We start from the raw sequence: 20,289 nt of genomic DNA, 5'->3' as shown, positions 1-20,289 counted from the left end.
GGTATTGCAGTAGATCTGTAAAAAGATTCACTTGCATTCATAGGTGACCACTTTTTCTGGGAAGTGAATAAATGTTTAAATATCAACATTAGAGGTTGATCTTAATTGAAAAAATTCAAATACGAACATGTAAGAACTTGAAGTTATATTTTTACAACAGTGACAACCTCACAGTGTAATATGATCAGTGCGTTCCCTGGCCTTTATTAGTCCAGTGCCAAACATATAAAATTAAAAATAGGCCGCATTTAACGTACAGGAAGCGGGGAGTTTATCAGACATTTCAGGCCACGTAAATAGGACGAGCCCATCGCATGTGACCTTTAAGCCAGTGGAATCTCCCTCTGACCGAGCGACGGGGCTTTGGTTTCATCGAACCCAGAAATGGGCGGGGCTACTGTGCGTGACGCACAGGTTTCATCCAATGACTGAGTTCTGCTGAGGCAAGCAAAGTTCAATGATTGACAGCTCGGTGTTGCTCCATCCATCACCAGGTTCTCGAAACCTGTCCCCATCACTGTTTTGACCAAATACCGTCTGGGAAAGGTTTCCTTTTTAAAATCTCCTTTTTGAAAGACTTATATCTCATATATATGAATTAACTATGTTCTAAAAAAAATAATTATAATGAAGATTGGTATTTCTGATACAAACAGGCACAAGACCAAGCCAAATGAATGAGTTATGACTTATGGGTACAAGCAGAAATAGAATATAAATACAAATAGAAGGGACTGTGGTTTATGGCATTTCAATCTACAGTACAGTCAAGGTAAAAACACGCTCTACAGTTATAAAACTTCCTCCAGTAAAGGCTTAGGTTTATCATCGTCATGCAAACAAAGCTTCTGATGGGCATCATTATTTAGAAATAGCAGTACGATCCATCAGTACTTCACAGAGTGAAAGGCCAACACATTTACACAATTTACACACAGGTATGAACCATGAAGGATGGTGGTAAATTACTGAAATACACAAAGACAAAACTTGAATGGTTTCATGATTTTTTATAGAATGAACAAAATGACATCGTACAACAGACAACAGCACACACGCTAGTACAAAGTGCCAGAAAGAAGGAAAATAATAATAAAATGAACCTCTTGTTTTTTGTTTTTTCTTCTTCTCATCATTCTGATGTACTTTAGAGCCTGGTAATATGGCACAGCATTGGTGTCCAAAAACAACAACAAAAATATATATAGTTTTGTGTCAATCACCACCAGGGGCTGGAACAGGCTTAATTCTCACTCTGTACACATTTAGGTCCAGCTATCCTCTGTTTTGTTTCAGCATTCCACTCAGAAATTATTGCACAAAAAGCCAGAGAAGACAGGCTCTATTCAGACCCCCCTCAACCCCCCCCCCCCCGCCACCCCACCCGCCTCCATCCCCACAAAGTTTAAACAATATAAAAAAAGAACAGAAAACAAAAAAGGAAGAGGAAAAGGAACAGGAGGAGGAACAGGAAGCGGATCAGGAAAAGGAACAGAAACAGTAAGAGGAACAGGAAGAGGAATAGGAACAGAAACAGGAAGAGGAAGTGGCACAGGAAGAGGAAGAACAGGAAGAGGATCAGGAAAAGGAATACGAACAGAAACAGAAACAGGAAAAGGATGAGTAAAAGGAACAGAAACAGACCAAACTGAATCTTCAGTCCTTTTTTCACAGGCAGGTTGGTGATGTTAGCCCTCCTGAGCACACCCAAGGCCAGGCCGACGCAGAGACAGAGAGCCGGTCCAGGAGACACAACTTCCCCGGCACAGAAGAGGAAGTGCTCAGCTCTTCTGTCAGTCTATTAGTTTGTGGGATTTCTCTCTGTCTCAAGCTTGTGTGCATGTGTGTGTTTGTGTGCACAAGCGTGTGCGTGTGTGTGTTCACTCTTCCTACGACCTTTACAGAACAGCCTGCCATCATAAAAACCCAAGCATCCACGTGTCGTACTTAATTCAGTGCAAACTGTATCCCAGGTGATATTCTCTGAGTAGCGGATGCACAGAGGGCGAGTAGAAGGCTCTCTTCACCCCCCCCCCAGACACCCCTCCTTACTCCACTCCTTTAATTCACCAGCCCAAACTTGCCCCTCCCAAAAAGCACAAACTGGGGAGTACAGCACAGTCCAGGAAAAAAACAAAAACTTCAGATCCTCCAGGTTGCTGTCGCCGTCACTGCTGCACAAGCATGTCGACACGGCAACACGCCACCCCCCCCCCCCCCCGTGTCCCAAAAAAAGGACTGGGGTGAGGGGGGGTTTCAGGCCCCATGGTGTAACACTCCATCTCAGGGGCTGACCTGTCCCAACGGGGTAGCCAAATCTTCATCTCCGTCCGCTCCTCCTCCTCCTCCTCTTACACTATGGTCTCCAGTCCCATCAGTTTGGGGATGAGGATGCGGGGGGTGACGCCGTTGTTCAGGTCCTCCTCGAACTCCAGCAGCTGTCCCATGAAGTTCAGGTTGGGGGAGATGATGGGCCTCCTGGCCTTGACGAACTTGTAGGCGTCGGTCATGGTCATCCAGGTGTGCTTCATCAGGTAGGCGATGACAATGGTGGCGGAGCGCGAAACGCCAGCCTGACAGTGTATCAGAAGGCCCTGCCCCGCCTGGTGAGCTTCCTCTGAAACACACACACACACACACACACACACACACACACGTTGCTATTTATTTTCTAAAACATGCGTCCCTGCAAAGTATATTTTTCATGATATTTTTCAGAAAGTCCAAGTTTACGACATACTGCAGTATATTACTTTTTTTTTTTTTTTTTAAAACAGCCCCTACATGGAGATCCCAGACAATCCCAAAGCCAGAAGCAGCAAGACATATCCAGAGAGAACAGCCCAGAGCATCACAGACAGCTTATCTACAACAGACATGCGTCTGCTCAGAGTTCATACAGGGACTGCAGGCAAGAAAGAGCGGTCTTTCTATGTCACCATCCAACAAATCCAAAACTAACACATCTAGTAGAACAGCTGCCAATATACTACATTTTTTTATTATAATATTATTCAAAAAGTTTTTTCTTTATTAACAGAAAATTCCATTAGCCCAAGTGCAAACACCCAAGGTGGCAAACCTGGTCCAGGCCATGGAAATGACTGACTGTGCTAGCCTGTTTCACACCTCACTTTAGCCTGTGTCAGATCCTGTGTTAGCCTGTGTCAGGCCCTGTTTTAGCCACTGTTAGCCTGTGCAATCTGTCACGAAAATACAGCAAATCCACATGAATAAAATTACACACTGTTTATAGAAACAGGAATAACAACCTTCAATTAAAGTGGCAGCCCCAGAGTCTATGGCAGAGGCTCCTCCCACAAACACAGGCTACTCCCAGACTGCATCTGCTCAGGATCATTCCTTCCTGTTTTCCGAGCGCCAGTTCTTGGCTGCGGCCCCACAGATTGTTTTTTAAAGCGAGAGATATTACATAAAACAATAAGGCTCCCTCACCCACATGTGCCGATGACATCATTAAGAACAAAATAAGATTTTAAAAATCCCCTAAGCAAAGGAGTGTAAAAACCTTTCACTTTCATACACAGATCATATCATCATATTTACTGTTACATTAACCCTGTAACCGCCAGTTATATATTCCTGTAGACTCCTTTATCTTAAAAACATACATACTGTATGGAGCACCATGATTTCATCAGACGTAACACACACACACATATATTTTATAGGTGTGTATATCCACACACACACACACACACACACACACACATATATATCATAGGTGTGTATATGTAAACACACACACACAGCTGAAGCACTTCATAAACACGCACTACAGGTCCGTATGCGAAGCGCTGGCGGCACGGACGTACCGATGAACTCGAAGGCCTCCTCGAAGTACTGGCGCAGGTTCTGCTTGTTGCTGTCGGTGGCGGGCAGGCGCTTGTAGCTGAGCGCGCCGCGCTCGTAGTGGAAGAGCGGCAGGTGCGTGGTGACGTTCAGCACGTAGCCGATGTTCAGGCGCTGCATCAGCTCCAGGTCCTGCGCGTCCTGCTCGTTGCCCAGGAACAGGAAGGGCAGGATGGGCGTCAGCTCCGCGTTCTCGATGTCCGGCGTGGAGGGCAGCGACGGGGGCGCCCCGCCCCCAGAGATCCCCGCGGCCCCGCCCGAGTCCAGCGCCTCCTGCAGGTGCAGCGAGTTATCGCACAGGTTCTCGTGGTTCTGCCGAAAACTGCTCAGCCCTCCTGTGGGGGGGGGGGGGGGGGGGGGGGGGGGGGCAGGGGAGGGGGGGGACAGAAAGTTTAATCACTGTGAGGTTCTGTAAGTCCTAGAACACACAGTCTGTAGCGAAAAGCAGACGCCCTGCTGCTCACTCAGACCCAGGCTGCAGACCCCTCTACTGAACGCACTGATGGGAGAGCTCTCCCCATATCACACAGGTAGAGTCACCTGAACACCGCCTGGCTCACAGGTAAAACACCGCTTTCTTTCTGACTTTCTTACTCCTCACCTGAACACAGCAGCTGTGTCTCAGATACACAGTCCTCAGTGTGGAGGGACAAAGGAGGGAAAATACAGACAGTATGAAAATACATACTGATGGACCTGTGAATGTCTGAATTATATAATTACACTGTATATCCTTTATTAAGTATCATTTACTAAAGCAATTCAACAGGAAAAAACGTTTAAAGCCAGCCGAGAACATGTGTAGGTTTCACACTCAAAAGGCAAACCTTTCTGCGGCTGCTTATTACTTATTAATGAGTTCAGCCTGAGCCAGACCACAGACAGCAGACTCCCACACTGCTGCTGCTCATAGATAATGAGGCGCAGGCCGGTATTCTGAGTGGGAAACAGGGAAACCGGCTCTTTTAAAACTTCTGATAACAGCAGTTAAACAGTTAAACACAGTTATGCAGAGTTCCTCATACAGGCCAAGGATGCCTCTGGGCAGTTATGCCTGAGGCTTAAATTTGAATTTTGCCAAATGAAAATAAAATAAACAAAACTGTTCCTGACCTTTAGCTTTTTTTCATGAACCAAGTGAAAATGTTTCTGTTCTGGCAGACACAGGGCCATCGGCATGTGTGAATATTTTTGGACAATTCACAAGCTTCCAAAACGTCCGAAAATATTAATCTGTGATCCAACAGTGCCAAAACGCCTCCTGGGATTTAGAATGGATCAGCATTACACAAAAAAGAGCAAGAACTCTGACCTCAAACTTTTACGCAAGATTGCTCAACAGCCACTTATAGTCCACCCTGGTGGCTCGCCATCTTGCAAAACGACTTTCAAAATGGTTTCTCAGGAGTCTGAATCCCAGCCAAAAATAGTGATGATTTATTAATGAAATTATTTATGTAGTTCAGGGTATGTTATTCAAACACATAAAAAAAAGCTATCAACATTTAGCACCCCCCCCCCCCCCCCCCAGAAAGTGTTTACATAGACAGGAAAGGAGATATTCTCCCCGGGTTTCAGTGAGCCAGAAGTCTGTCCTTGGGCACCTGTTAGCATTACCTCATCACCCGCCACCCCCCACCCGACCCCCCGCCCCCCCTCTACACCCTCCCCAGGCCTCATGGGGCTGGAGCATGAAACAATGTATCAGTTCATGCATTGTTCACATTACAAGCGCTGACCTCATGCCAAGTGATGTCATCGTGTGCCATTCACTGCGTCACCATGGAAACGGGGCAGGTGGGGTTCTGGTCGGTACAGTTAGGGGAAGTTTACAGACCAAACACTCAGGGGAGCCAATTAATATCTCTCATCGGTTTGTTTCGCATTGAGTTCTTAACCTCTTCATATTCAAAATACTTTCAGACAAGGTTGTGGGAAAACCTGGGAAAATGGGGAAAGGTTTCATGCATATTTACAATCATACTTGGTACAAAGTTAAAGTTGTCACTTTGAGGAACTAAAGAGCATTTCATTCACAAAGTTACTGTGTGGTACTGACAGTCTGGCTTCTCTGTACCACACATAACTGCCTCGGGGCTTTTATCTCAACTTACTAATCTAATGTAAACTCACAAGACGGGATATTCTTTCTTATTCAGATCATTCATCCATCTCATATAACTGTGGCGTCAGAAACGTGAGAAACCAAATATTCTACAGCATAGCAGCTGAACACCAGCAGCCAAACGCAGCTGAACACCAGCAGTCAAACGCAGCTGAACACCAGCAGCCAAACGCAGCTGAACACCAGCAGTCAAACGCAGCTGAACACCAGCAGACAAACGCAGCTGAACACCAGCAGACAAACGCAGCTGAACACCAACAGTCACACGCAGCTGAACACCAGCAGTCACACGCAGCTGAACACCAGCAGCCAAACGCAGCTGAACACCAGCAGTCACACGCAGCTGAACACCAGCAGACAAACGCAGCTGAACACCAGCACAGCCTCCGTCATTGCTCACAACCTCACAGAGAAAAGTACCTTGAAGTGTTTTTGTCTTTCACTCTTTCATTTGTGCACTCTGTCACTCTTTCACTTTCAGCTCCTGCCATCATGTTGGCACTTCGCAGAGGGAGAGGAGGCCAACAGGCCCGCACCCTCACTGCTTTTAACCAAACACAACACAACGGCTGCACTCTGTACAACACAAGTATCAAAATAATTATCCCTGTTAAAAAACAGGGGGTGAGGTGGGGGGGTGTCAAAACTGAACTGGTCTAAAGCAGTCTGGAGTGGGGAAAATTCACCATGACTTTACCACTTTTGAGTCTCCTTATGAAAACAGGAAGTGGCTTAGAGATAGAGCGTTACAGCAAGAACAGAAACACAGTGACTCACACACTGCAGCCAACGCCACTGAAATACCAGCTCACGTGATCAACCAGCCCTCCTAAAAGCTAATACTGTTACACTGTTAAGAGAAGCTAGTTTTAGACAGTTAACATAATTAACCAGCTCTCCTAAAAGCTAATGCTGTTACACTGTTAAGAGAAGCTAGTTTTATACAGTTAACATAATTAACCAGCTCTCCTAAAAGCTAATGCTGTTACACTGTTAAGAGAAGCTAGTTTTATACAGTTAACATAATTAACCAGCTCTCCTAAAAGCTAATACTGTTACACTGTTAAGAGAAGCTAGTTTTAGACAGTTAACATAATTAACCAGCTCTCCTAAAAGCTTGTGTGTCCCTTTTGTCCCTCTGTTAAGAGAAGCTGGTTTTATTCAGTCATACAGTTTCAGCTACAACACTATTCCTTACCTCTGTATCATCTCCAACCAATTTATGGATTATTAATCTCTGCTTTCATAAAACCGTAGATCAAATAATTATTCCTGCACTTGTTTATGATATTCAGCAACCAAAAACAGAATCAGGAAATAGCCATAAAGCAAAAAACAGGTTATATAATGTTGCTACGCATAAAACAAGGATTAGAAAACGATCCCTAGTGCTGGTGATAAAACATGAGAGTTCCTGAGGCTTCACACAGACCCTCCCCAGCCAATGGAAATGAACGGAACGGAATCTGTGCCAATGAGCTGCTTCCGGACCACACTGGACCAAGCCGGCCAGACCACACTGGACCATACCGGACCAGACCGTACAATACTGGACCGGACTGTACAGAATAAAACCAAACCAGACTGGACCAGACAGAGCCTGTCTGGACAGGACCCTAACCCATCCCCTTCAATTTAAAAACGCTGAGCAGTCTTTACACATAAAGAGCCAAAGAAAGCACAATTTACGGTATTAAGAGTTATTTTCATCCTGAAAGAAAAAGATACTGCCCCCTACAGATTTGTCTCTTAGAGACACTGTTGTCCACATAAACAGCATCATGGTGATTAACGTTTTAACCAATCAGCAGTGTGTTAATTCAGTGGGCGGCCAATCAGAGGCGAAGCTTGAAATTAATTAAGTGTGAATGTACAGCGAGTGAGTCAGTAACTTCAAAATAACCTCAGACAGGGTGGCGTGACCCCAAAAGGCAGCTGAGGGGGCTCCATCACCCCAAAGGACCTCATTTTCAAACAACTGACGAGCTCGCCGTGCGGCACCCAGCTTACACCACAGCAACCTCACACAGGAATCAACTGCCTGTACAGAATCATGCTTAAATCGCATGTATTTCGCATATTTGTACATTTAAAGCTTCCGCCCATTATTGCTCTGAAAAAACGATCTAGTTCACAGATCAGAACGAGCAATCAGAAAGCCGCACACTCAGGTGGTTTGTCAAGTTCATTAACTAACGTTTTGGCAAAAGATGCCTCCATCAGGGCAGTTCGAAAACATAAACTGCACATTTATTGTGAAGTGTGTCGTGTTAAAAGGGGACCTTTTGGGACACAGACAGCCGGGTTTGGAGCATCCGCTGTTCCTGTGGCCTGAACAGGTAAAGTGTGGAGGGTTCAGGTGTGAATCAATGAAACAGGTGATTATACAGCAGCTGTAACACAGAAATAGTGACTGGCCATTGACCAATCAGAAGCGAGTACCTAGCAATGCTGTGTGACATAACATCCATTGCAGAACACAGACGCTGAGCCAGAAGAAAGGAAATTTCATTATTTTCCCGTTCATGAATTTGGAAAATGTAAGAATACATCACTTAAATTGAATAAGTGACCGTTCCAGTCCAAAAGCGGTGGCCAGGTTGAGTAAGAAAAAGCCCTTTTACAAACCAGACACTGTAATTAGCAGAGCAGGGTGGCCAGATCTGAATCTCCTGCCGCGATGTTGCCAATCCAGCAAATGGAGGGAAAAAAACACCTGGACTTTTACCAACATGACTGCCCAAACACTCCACCATGCCAGGGAAGAGTGTGCCATCCACCACACAAACACACACACACTAACACACTCACACACATACACAAACACACACACACACACGCACCTACTCACACACTCTCACACTCACACACATACACAAACACACACACACACACGCACCTACTCACACACTCTCACACTCACACACACACACACACACACGCACCTACTCATACACTCTCACACTCACAAACACACACACACGCACCTACTCATACACTCTCACACTCACAAACACACACACACTAACACACTCACACACATACACAAACACACACACACACACGCACCTACTCACACACTCTCACACAAACACACACACACTAACACACTCACACACATACACAAACACACACACACACACGCACCTACTCACACACTCTCACACTCACACACACACACACAAACACACACACACTAACACACTCACACACATACACAAACACACACACACACACGCACCTACTCACACACTCTCACACTCACACACACACACACAAACACACACACACACACCTACTCACACACTCACATACACACACACCTGAGCTCTGAAGCATGATCAATCCCAACCGAACCCACACACCGCTTTCAGATCACTGAAAAAATGAAGAGAGAAAAAAAAACTTTTTTTTCCTTTATGTCACAGCACAGCCGTCCAATCCTGTCACAGCTCCCACTATTTCCTGTGTGTGTGTGTGGGGGGGGGGGTTATGTGCATATTTGGGGGAGTATACATGCATGCTTCGCAGGATGGGTAGCATACAATTTTTTGGAGAGTGAAGCAAACATCTCCTACTGTAGCACAACTGTGCTTCTCCCGAAACTGTACAGAGAACAGCGCGTGTGCTCCTCCACCCCTCCTCCACCCCTCTACTCATCTCCAACATCCCCAAATTAGAACATCACTTTACTGCTTTAGTACAACAACGACAGCAACACCCAAAATAAGAAAGACACGTACGCTGTCCGCGTTTACCCTGCGACGCAGAGCCAAAACGCACACGTCCAAAAAAAGACGCCGCGGCCATTTGACCAAAGAGCCGATCCACACCTCCATACTGCCAAGCTGAGGATCACACGGAAATGGACTGCACTAGTGAGTGCCGTGGATGTACTTTAGTTCAGCTGGACATGAGCACTGTGTATGTACTTTAGTATGGTGTAGTTTGATAAGAGTGCTGGGGATGTACTGTAGTGTAGTTTGATAAGAGCGCTGGGGATGTACTGTAGTGTAGTTTGATAAGAGCTCTGGAGATGTACTGTAGTGTAGTTTGATAAGAGCGCTGTGGATGTACTGTAGTGTAGTTTGATAAGAGCGCTGTGGATGTACTGTAGTGTAGTTTGATAAGAGCGCTGTGGATGTACTGTAGTGTAGTTTGATAAGAGCGCTGTGGATGTACTGTAGTGTAGTTTGATAAGAGCGCTGTGGATGTACTGTAGTGTAGTTTGATAAGAGCGCTGTGGATGTACTGTAGTTCAGCTGGATATGAGCGCTGTGGATGTACTGTAGTGTAGTTTGATAAGAGCGCTGTGGATGTACTGTAGTGTAGTTTGATAAGAGCGCTGTGGATGTACTGTAGTGTAGTTTGATAAGAGCGCTGTGGATGTACTGTAGTTCAGCTGGATATGAGCGCTGTGGATGTACTGTAGTGTAGTTTGATAAGAGCGCTGTGGATGTACTGTAGTGTAGTTTGATAAGAGCGCTGTGGATGTACTGTAGTGTAGTTTGATAAGAGCGCTGTGGACAAACTGTAGTGTAGTTTGATAAGAGCGCTGTGGATGTACTGTAGTGTAGTTTGATAAGAGCGCTGTGGATGTACTGTAGTGTAGTTTGATAAGAGCGAGGTGTATAGAGCTCCCTGTGCACGTGCAGGGTAACTGAGCCCACTCCAGCAGATGAGCTCACCACCCACTTTCAGCCATTACAAAAAAACGTGACTAAAACTGCCACTGTGCAATGTGGCCTTTTCTCCACAAAACCGCTCTTCAGATCGGCCAATCAGCACCGGCTCCTGCCCACTCACCACCCTCCCACCCGCTGCAGTTTAAAAACTATCTTACTCTAACTTTCCTTTCATTCTCAGTCAGATTAAGGGTACTGTAGTTCCCCACACCACACAGTAAACGCTTCAGTGTTCATTTGACTCCAACAGAGCTTCTACAAGTCCACATGGTTAAAGGTTTAAAATGTACTCCTATCAGAGTACATTCTGTAGCATGTTCTTGTACCCTCTACAGTTTGGGATTAAACAGTGAGCTGCTTTTCTTCTTCTGTTTGTTTTTTTAATAGTAATCCCAAAACTCAGAGTGAGGCCTCTACCTTTCAGCAATGATCCCAAAACTCAGAGCTCGACTCTGTACCTTTCAGTAATAATCCCAAAACTCAGAGCTTGACTCTGTACCTTCCAGTAATGATCCCAAAACTCAGAGCTCGACTCTGTACCTTTCAGTAATGATCCCAAAACTCAGAGCTTGACTCTGTACCTTTCAGTAATGATCCCAAAACTCAGAGCTTGACTCTGTACCTTTCAGTAATGATCCCAAAACTCAGAGATTGACTCTGTACCTTTCAGTAATGATCCCAAAACTCATCTGAACCCGTTACCTTTCAGTAATAATCCCAAAACTAAGAGGAACCCGTACCATTCAGTAATAATCCCAAAGATGACTGGAACCCGTACCTTTCAATGATCCCAAAACTCATCTAAACCCGTACCTTTCAGTAATAATCCCAAAACTGAGAGGAACCCGTACTTTTCAGTAATAATCCCAAAACTCAGTCGAACCCTTTACCTTTCAGTAATAATCCCAAAGCTGACTGGAACCCGTACCTTTCAGCACGATGGGGTCCTTGCCTTCCCGCCGCAGCGACTCCAGGACGACCTGCAGGGGCTGGGAGGGGGCTCCCTGGGAGGGCGCGGCCCGGCTGGGCTCGCTGGTGCTCTCGTCGTACACCACGATGTCTTTGGAGAAGAGCCCTTTGAAGGAGTCCCGGCCCTCGCGGCAGGACAGCAGGTCCAGCACCGTGATCTTGCCCTGCTGCAGCCGGCGCCGGCTGATCTTGTCCGAGCAGTTGATGTGCACCGCCCCGCGGATGTGGCACTTGTTGTACTCCATGAAGGGGCGGCAGTCGATGATGACGGGCGCGGGCGGCCCCGGCTGGGGGCCCTTGTAGGAGCGCGTCATCTTGCGCGCCAGCTCGTTGGGGTAGATGACCCGGACGGGGGAGGGGGGCCGGACGGCGGGCGGGGCCAGGGGCGCGGAGAGGGGCGGAGTCAGGGCATCGCTGTTGTTGACCATGGGGGGGGCGCCGGGGGGCAGGCACACGGCGGAGCTCAGATTGGGGCTGCTCACGCTCACCCTCGCCGCCCCGCCCTTCTCGTACGTGCTCACCGCACAGCAGCTGACGCTGCTGCAGCCACAGGACAAGGAGCGGGTCGAGCCGCTGGACGAGGGCATATAACTCAGCTCGGTCGCCCGGATCTCCACCACCGTGGTGCTGATCAGCGTCTGGCCGCTGCCGTGGGAGACGGAGTCCAGGTAGCGGGCGGTGTCCAGGCGGAGCTTCAGTTCCTGCGGTCGGATCGGCCTCAACGCCACCACTATTCTGTCGTCTAGAGGAGAGGGAGGCATGTGGAAACGGCGGGTTTGGCGATCCAGGAAGAACCGGAGAGTCCCGTCTAGGAGGCAAGGAACAGGGCCCAGGAGGCTTCGCGTTATTCACCAAACCGGCAGACGCGAGAGCGCGCCCGTACGAGAGACAGACCACCGGAGACAGGCTGGCCCGGAGATACCGGCCTGAGCACAAGACTGCAGCCTTACAGCACGGGCACTTTTTACCTGATGCAATTCACCGCCAAAGAGAATCAAACCATTTGCTGTTACATGTTCCAGTACGTTCAGCAGCAAAATAAATATCTAATGAATAAATTAATAAATATACAAATGCAAGTATCATGCAGGCTAACACACCAAGACGTCGTCCGGCAGATTTGTTTTAGTCTAAACGGCTGGGTAAATAAACTGTTCAGTTTATAGCAACGCATCATGTGTATGTGATGCCCTCTCGCTCTCCTCGCGCTTAAAATGAGACCGCCAGACTTGGCGATGGGGATACTAAATTCATTGCGGTGCTCGGCCGCTAAATATATAGTGGGGTTGCATTCCGTTTGGGGAATTCGACTCCGTACAACTGAATTTATTGTGAAAGCCAGACCCAAACCGGCAGCATATGCGGGTCAAATAGAGCGTTCAACTTAATCAAAAAAAGAAAAGAAAAAAAGTCTCATCATTGATCTAACGGGATTTCACGTTGCTGTCCTCGGATAGTCCGGATCTCTGCACATTTTCCGCGGCTTAAATATAACATAGCCCACTGCACCAACTCACTGCAGTCGCTTTCCCCCCCAAAACACGTCTGGAGCGGTTACAGACTGCGTTAAATGCCATTTCGTCCTTTATCGTGCCACGATTATGTTTGTTTTCACCACCCCCACGGCTACGTACCCGCTATACACATACAAAATACAGCCGAACGAGCGGCGAGACCCCGCAACACAGAAATCAGGGAGATATGCTAATTACAGCGACCGGCATGTGGACGTGCTGAGAATGTACTGACTTGTTTCGGCATAAATCCACGGTCTGAGAAGTTTTCCCCCTCATCCAAATTGTAACGCCAAATGACGTCGTAAAAACAACTATCCGTTCAAAAATGCGTGTGAACCGTGCTCACCATCTGCACGCTATCAATCATAATTACACCGTAGCTGGGCATCGATCAGCTCGCTTGCTTGCTTTCGGAGACGCGAGATCGACCCACATCATCAACTTGAGAAACTCAGATGTAAACCTACAGGTATAGACAGCAGCAATGCTTAAATTTCAGGCAAGTGTTATTAATAATCGGCACTGCGTCCTGTTCTCCTTGCATTCGGTGAAAACGTGTATTTATGTGACGGAAAAGCGCTATGATCACTGTAATATTGCCGTGCTGTACGAAACACATGCAGTTTAGCATGTCATGTACATAGCATTGACTGTATACACATTAAATATATATTTAAAAACTTTCTCAACGAGTTACATATAATTTCAGGTTTTAACAAAAAAAAAGTTTGACTTACATTTAGAAAAAAACCTTGGTACAGCCCCGATGTTTTTGGTCAGATTTTTAATAGTTTCTAATCAACAACGTTGACTCCATTCAGCCCGTCCCATTGCTGTGAATCCGCAACATTTTTACTTTCAGCCCTGGTCCCAGTCATATAATATAAAAGTGGGGTCAACCAACCTAGAGAAGTACTACTTTACGATTGACGCGCCTAGGAACCAGTAGAAGACGTCATTAATATTAAATACGCGATCATTTAAAGCGATAACCAACCGAGAAAGGGGAGGGTGGAGTTTGTCGGGTGTAAAGTCAGCTTTCTCAGGGTTGTCGAGTGAACAATGCTGATGGGCTCTGTATATGAGAGCAGGGGTGATGTCATTGGCAACCAATCAAAAGGCTGTACGGCCGGAGCGAGGCAGAACGAAGCAGCAGCCGGGCCTGTGCGGCGCGAGCAGAGCCGCGAGCTCAGCTCTGGGACGGACGTAGCGCGCGCCTCCATTGTGTCTTTTCAAACGCGCGAGCTGGGCTGCCGCGGTGAAATATGTGTTCAGACATTCTGACGTGTTCAGTGCACTGCCACCGCAGGACAAATACGCGGCTGAGTGTAAACTGAACATATGGAACGCTGATGCCTGTTCCCGTGCTTGCAGCTGGTTAGGAATATTATAGATTTGTAGAAATGCCGGTTTTGTGTTATAAACAATCAAATTTTGTGTAAAATTAAATACAATAAAAATACACATCAACAAACATATGTATGTATTCATTTGCAGAAATACTCAATATGTTATCAATATATTATAATATATATCTAAATTCCCAGAATTGTAAGCAATATCAAATTTTGATTCACATACAAATCCACTATTATGAAAAAAAATGGGGAAAATTTCAGATGTTATTGCATTGTTAAAGCAATACATTACTTGTGCCATGTGATTGTTTCAAATTTTCTTATGGGGAGGTGTACGTTTCCTCTACACACAGGTTAGACTTAAATTTCAGTGGAGGATGGTGCAAACCCCCTCCCCCCCCCCCCCCCCCCCCCCCCCATGCAACCCATGGCTACTACTCAAGCATGTTGTCTCTCTGTTACAGCTACGTGACCACAGTGACCCAAGGAAGCCTTTGACAAATGTCAAGTAATATTATTGCTGGTAAATCTCACTTTTTGGCACGCACTCCGACGCGAAAGTGCCAAGTTGGCAGGCAGCACCTTCCCATATGACATGGGGGAGACGCGGCACGGGGCTGGGGAGGGGGAGGACGTGGAGCTGGGGGAGTGGGGGAGTGGGGGGGGGGCGCAGGGCTGGGGGGTCTCACCAGCATTACAAACCCGGTCGTATCTCAGCCCGGCTATTTATACCTTCAACGGCAGCCCAGGACAATGCAGAACATTCATTATTACCGCTAATAATAGCAATAGGCATGGCAGTTTAATTTTAATAGAGGTGCTGTTGCAGCTGAGCTGGGGTGGTTTTTGTGACTGCTGAGAAAAATACTTCAGTCTGTTGTTGTTGTTTTTATGGTGCGATGGTTCTGATGGCTGTTTTCCTCGTGGTGAAATAGGTCAGGTTGTTGTTGCTTTTGGTTTGTCGTTGTCTGGTTGCTCTTGCCTTCACGCTGCGGTCGTTTCTTGGCGTTGTATTCCGTAGTTCGGGCTGCGGTTGTCTTCATCGTTCGAGCGCCATTTTGTGCTCTTCACAGTTTCCCTGGCCCACTTCATCAGTTCTCTTTCCCTTTGATCTTGTTTTTTTTTAAACACTTCCTTTTCGCTCAGCAGAGAGCGTAGTCCAGCCCATCTGCATTGTAGCTAAATTAAGGAAGTGCTAACACACTTCGCTGCCGTTACATTGTTCTGAGCAAACCCAGCTAATTAATCAAAAAGAAAGGGTAACACAAGCACCTGCACTGTTCAAAAATAAAAGTGAAAGCACGTTGGGGTTTGACTGAACCTGTACCTGTGTGCAATGCACTGCACGCAGTGTTCCATCTGAGCTCCACACAGTGCTGGGGCAGGTGTCATTGGGGGGCCAAAGAGCTGCGAGTTTGAGTCCTTCGGTGAGTCACTGCTGTTACACCCTTGAGCAAAAGGCCTTTACTTCAGTTAATATTCAGCCGCATAAACAAGTGCCAAAGCGTGTGAGAGACGTAACCCGTGAAAGTCACAGAGAGGGGAAGCATCTGCTAATCCATAAATAATGGAAATAATGGAAAAGCTGCCATATTGACTGCTGTCCTTAACGGCGCTAAATTTAGAAATGGGAAAAGCTTTCAAAGTCAAACGCAGCCACTGAGCATATTCAAATGCATCCGAAAAATGCAAATCCGCGACAGAAGTTCACGGCCCAGGAAACAGGCGATAATTATGCGGCTCCTTCATCGCAAACCAGCGGATAAGCCTGGGAAACTCTCTGAAAGTTTCCGTCAATGCCACCGCGGCACGGGCATGGGCATATTCCACGGCATGGGCATCCACCATGGCACAGGTATAAAACATGGCATGGGCATACACCATGGCACAGGTACAAAACATGGCATGGGCATACACCATGGCACAGGTATAAAACATGGCATGGGCATACACCATGGCACAGGTTTAAAACATGGCATGGGCATACACCATGGCACAGGTTTAAAACATGGCATGGGCATACACCATGGCACAGGTATAAAACATGGCATGGGCATACACCATGGCACAGGTATAAAACATGGCATGGGCATACACCATGACCACCTGCTAGGATTCAGTCAGACTCGAGTTTCAACTTTGAATCATAATTACATGTGTTTCATAGTGCTTTTTTAATATTATTATTATTATTATTATTATTATTATTATTATAAATTATTCACAGACACGGTTTGGTGGGTTAAATTTGGCAAAAAGTGTTCATTTGAAGTAAAAAAGTAGCCTAAGGGTTTGTGTGTGTGTGTGTGTGTGTGTGCTCTCATCTTGTGTGTGTGTGCACGTGTGCTCGCACGTGTGTTCTGTGTGTGTGTGTGTGCACGTGTGTGTGCTGTGTGTACGACGGGCGCTCTTGCAAATTCATATCTATTTTTGAGCACCTGGATCTACTGCACACCTGTCCCTGCAGAAAGGGACGCAGAACGGCTGTAGACCCACATGCCCATATCGCCAGCAGTGATGTAGGCGGGGCTTGTGCCCACTCCCCCGCCCCCCCCCACTCCCCACCCCCCCACGCCCGGGTTGATTCTGGTCTGAAGCTCAGCTTTCGGACGGCCCTCTGTTGGGTGACTGTAGCAGTCGTGGCAGGGCCACAGGCAGAAAGTCCCCCTCACTTCCAGGGTCTCGGGGGTGGGTGGGAATTTGGTTATTGTGTAAATGTGTGGAGCAGAATGTGACCCCCCCCCCCCCACAGGTATCTCAGTCCTTTGATCTTTCACCCTGCAGGTGCTCCTACCCGCTCTACGCCGCGTGACCTGCGCCTCCCCCTCGAGCCCCGCTCTGCGTTCAGCGCCTCCTCACCGTGCACACAGGAAGCCGTCTGCACGCGGCTGAACGCCCACACCTGAGAGTCTTTCCGTGTAGGCGGGCAGGTGGGCAGGCGGGCAGGCAGGCAGGTGGTAAATCCAGAGAGTTTCTAAGAAATGAAATATGGAGGTTTGCTACTTCCGCTCCTTGCGGCGTTGCGTTTGCACGTGTGTTTTATTTCAGGTGTTTTGTTTATAAAGGTGCCTTTCATCCCTTTCCAACAGCTCAAAGCCCTTTACCCTCCCCCCCTCCCCCAGCTGGGTGATGATGCACGGCGGCCATTTTGTGTCACAGCTCTCTCCTTGCACATGAGGTGGAGAAGGAGGGGAATATTTACCCAGTGAAACTACCCCCACAAGTGCAGCGGTACGTTGGCGGTAATGCCTGTACACTCCGGCGGTGGAGGCCGCACTTCCCCCGAGAGACAAAGCAGGTTTCCTTTCACCAGCTTTCAGCCTCGTGCGGGCCACTGTAGCGTCCCGAAAATTTTTTGGTAACCGCTTCAGTCGGCCACAGAGAGGCGAGGCGCGTGTGCCTCTCGCTCACGGACAGAGCAGAAGTTTTAATCCCACCTTCAGTTCTGCTCACAGAGCCACAAAGCAAAGGGCAGCAGTGTGGTGTAATGGGTAAGGAGCAGGTCTTGTAATCTGAAGGTCACAGGTAGGACACTGCTGTTGTACCCTTGAGCAAGGTACTTCACCTGCATTGCTTCAGTTTACATCCAGCTGTGTAAATGGATGCAGTGTAAATGCTGTGTAAAATGTTGTGTAAGTCGCGCTGGATAAGAGTGTCTGCTAAATGCCTGTAATGTAAATCTCTTGGGGCTGTTGTTTTTTTATCTCCCGTGATGGGGTGAAAAAAGCAGAAAGCAGAAAGCAGAGCATGCTGGGTGTGATGTGCGCAGAACCTCCGCGCTGATCCGAGGACCCGAAACCCACTTCCTGTGCAGCAGGCGAGACGGCGCTGAGGAGCAGACGCGCGGTGAGACTGCAGCGGAGAAGAGGGCGAAACCGCAGCTGGGGCGCCTGTGGGGGCGGGGGGGGGGGGGGGGGGGGGGGGGGGCGGGGCGGTTCTCGCGGTTCTTATGGATCTGATGGTTCCAGTGGTTCTGGGGGTTCTGATGGTTCTGATGGTTCCAGTGGTTCTGGGGGTTCTGATTTTTCTGATGGTTCCAGTGGTTCTGGGGGTTCTGATGGTTCTGTAGTGGTATGGCGGCACGTTCCCCAGCCATGCTTTGGGCTCAGTCACGCTCTCAGAAGGCTCGGTCAGCAGAACGTCCTCCCTCCTCATTAACATGTTTCATTCCTGCAGCGAGAGGGGGCCATCCCCATGACGATGCCCCCCCCGGCTGTACAGCAGTGGTGTGCGTAGCGTGACACACTGACATTAAGCATATGCCATGGCCTTCTCCGTCACCAGATCTCAGCATCTGCGGGTTATTCTGGAACTACTGCTGAGACTGAATTTTCCCCTCACATCAAATAAGCCTCAGCTGGTTGCCTGTGTTGTGGAATACTGGACTCCCGTTCCTCTGGCAGAATTCCGGAATTCCTGCATTATTCCTATTAACCCATGTGTTCGATTTGGGCCTGCTTAACCCTGTGAAGAGCAGGGTTTTTGGAATGCTTTTCAAAAAAAAAATTATAAGTCAATGTTCTAGAACTCCACTGCTTTCAGTCACCAGTAGCGATTGTGAGAAATCAGCATTAGAATATGCAGTTGAGAGCATTCTCAGCACATATTTGTGATCTCACACGTTAACAAAGGTTCCTGCACTTTCTTTTGCCGTAAGTATATTTAGCGTCATTAAATACATAAAGCATCTCTCACGTTTGGCGGTAAAAGGATAGTTTGCCACTCTCCACTTCTCTCAAAGCCGCTCTGAATGTCTGTCTAGCCAGTGAGCGCGGGGAACATTCTGGTAAATAATGCTCATAACTGTTGAACAGCTTGTCTCAAACCTGCGCCTCAGATCTGGAAAGATGCTCAGATGGACACACAGCTTGCGTTTAAAAAAAACGAAAAAATTAAAAAGCAGGCATCCGGAAAAGGTGATGAGGGAGGGGAGGGCTGGGTGCCCAGCCAGTAACCTGAAATCACTGTGTTCAGCCAATAAGCTTGCTGCTTCCTTGCCTTTCCCATCCAATCGCAACCCGGCATGGTGGCCACACCTACCACTGTGTCTCACTTACAGTCAGGAAAAAGGGGTTTTAAATGTGATGTGTAGTTTTCAGGGTTTTAGATGTGATGTGTAGTTGTCAGGGTTTTAGATGTGATGTGTAGTTGTCAGGGTTTTAGATGTGATGTGTAGTTGTCAGGGTTTTAGATGTGATGTGTAGTTGTCAGGGGGGTTTCCGTAAGACCAACAGCAAGACAGGATAAAAAACAGCAGAATCCCCCATTCCAGACACAAAAGCCAACAAAAAAATCACTAACCACAGACTGTGAGGCAGGCTTCACCAGACCAAACCAGCCAGCAGCCAGTCACCAGGCCGATGGACCGACTTTCCTCAGGTGTCCCCCAAACAGCGCGAGGAGCCGAGGAGCGGTCGGACCGTTCGGTTAATTTCCTGTGATTCCGGGTGCTGGCCTCGCGCTCGCGGTCTCACGCAGGCAGGCAGTCGGCCATTTTCCTTCCGCAGACGAAAGCGCACTTTGACTCACGCGCGTTCCTGACATCATCTTTGTGAAAAGAGTTCGCCGTCATTCAGAAACCTCTTTTGACTCATGATCTAAAAAAGAAAAGAAAAAAATTATCCAAATGACTATAGCGAGGTTTGCTTTGAGGCAAGATTTGTTTTGTGCGGTAAGAGCATGAGATTATGTGTTGGCTCATACAAACTGGCCATGTACCTGATGACTCGGTAAGGTTCATTGCCTAAGCCTGTGTCTGTGCA

General features: G+C 47.5%; 1 protein-coding gene across 4 annotated transcripts; it reads right to left on the bottom strand.

Moving 5' to 3' along the window:
- Nucleotides 1-1,679: 1,679 nt before the first annotated feature.
- Nucleotides 1,680-19,962, bottom strand: dusp10 (dual specificity phosphatase 10). 4 transcript variants are annotated; one of them, XM_035423760.1, is made up of 4 exons: nt 19,829-19,962; nt 11,612-12,460; nt 3,837-4,208; nt 1,680-2,617 (listed from the first exon to the last, which is right to left on the bottom strand). In XM_035423760.1, the coding sequence occupies exons 2-4, from the start codon at nt 12,411-12,413 to the stop codon at nt 2,352-2,354; spliced, it is 1,440 nt and encodes a 479-aa protein (XP_035279651.1). In that variant the 5' UTR covers nt 12,414-12,460; nt 19,829-19,962; the 3' UTR covers nt 1,680-2,351. The 4 variants fall into 4 exon arrangements, with proteins under 4 accessions (XP_035279651.1, XP_035279649.1, XP_035279650.1 ...); XM_035423758.1 differs by lacking the exon at nt 19,829-19,962 and adding an exon at nt 13,907-14,220; XM_035423759.1 differs by lacking the exon at nt 19,829-19,962 and adding an exon at nt 13,402-13,605.
- Nucleotides 19,963-20,289: the final 327 nt, after the last annotated feature.

This window comes from Anguilla anguilla, chromosome 6 (assembly GCF_013347855.1).
Source record: "Anguilla anguilla isolate fAngAng1 chromosome 6, fAngAng1.pri, whole genome shotgun sequence".
NCBI classification, from domain to species: Eukaryota; Metazoa; Chordata; class Actinopteri; order Anguilliformes; family Anguillidae; genus Anguilla; species Anguilla anguilla.
Note: the sequence above shows the minus strand (reverse complement) of the source record. Positions and strands in the feature narration are given on the sequence as shown.

Bases quoted from the DNA above. Each gene is read 5' to 3' on its own strand.
- dusp10 (XM_035423757.1), bottom strand. The intron at 4,209-11,611 runs GTACGGGTTCCA...CCCCCCCCACAG, and splicing joins GGACCCCATCGTGCTGAAAG to GAGGGCTGAGCAGTTTTCGG. The intron at 2,618-3,836 runs GTACGTCCGTGC...TGTGTGTTTCAG, and splicing joins GGAGGCCTTCGAGTTCATCG to AGGAAGCTCACCAGGCGGGG.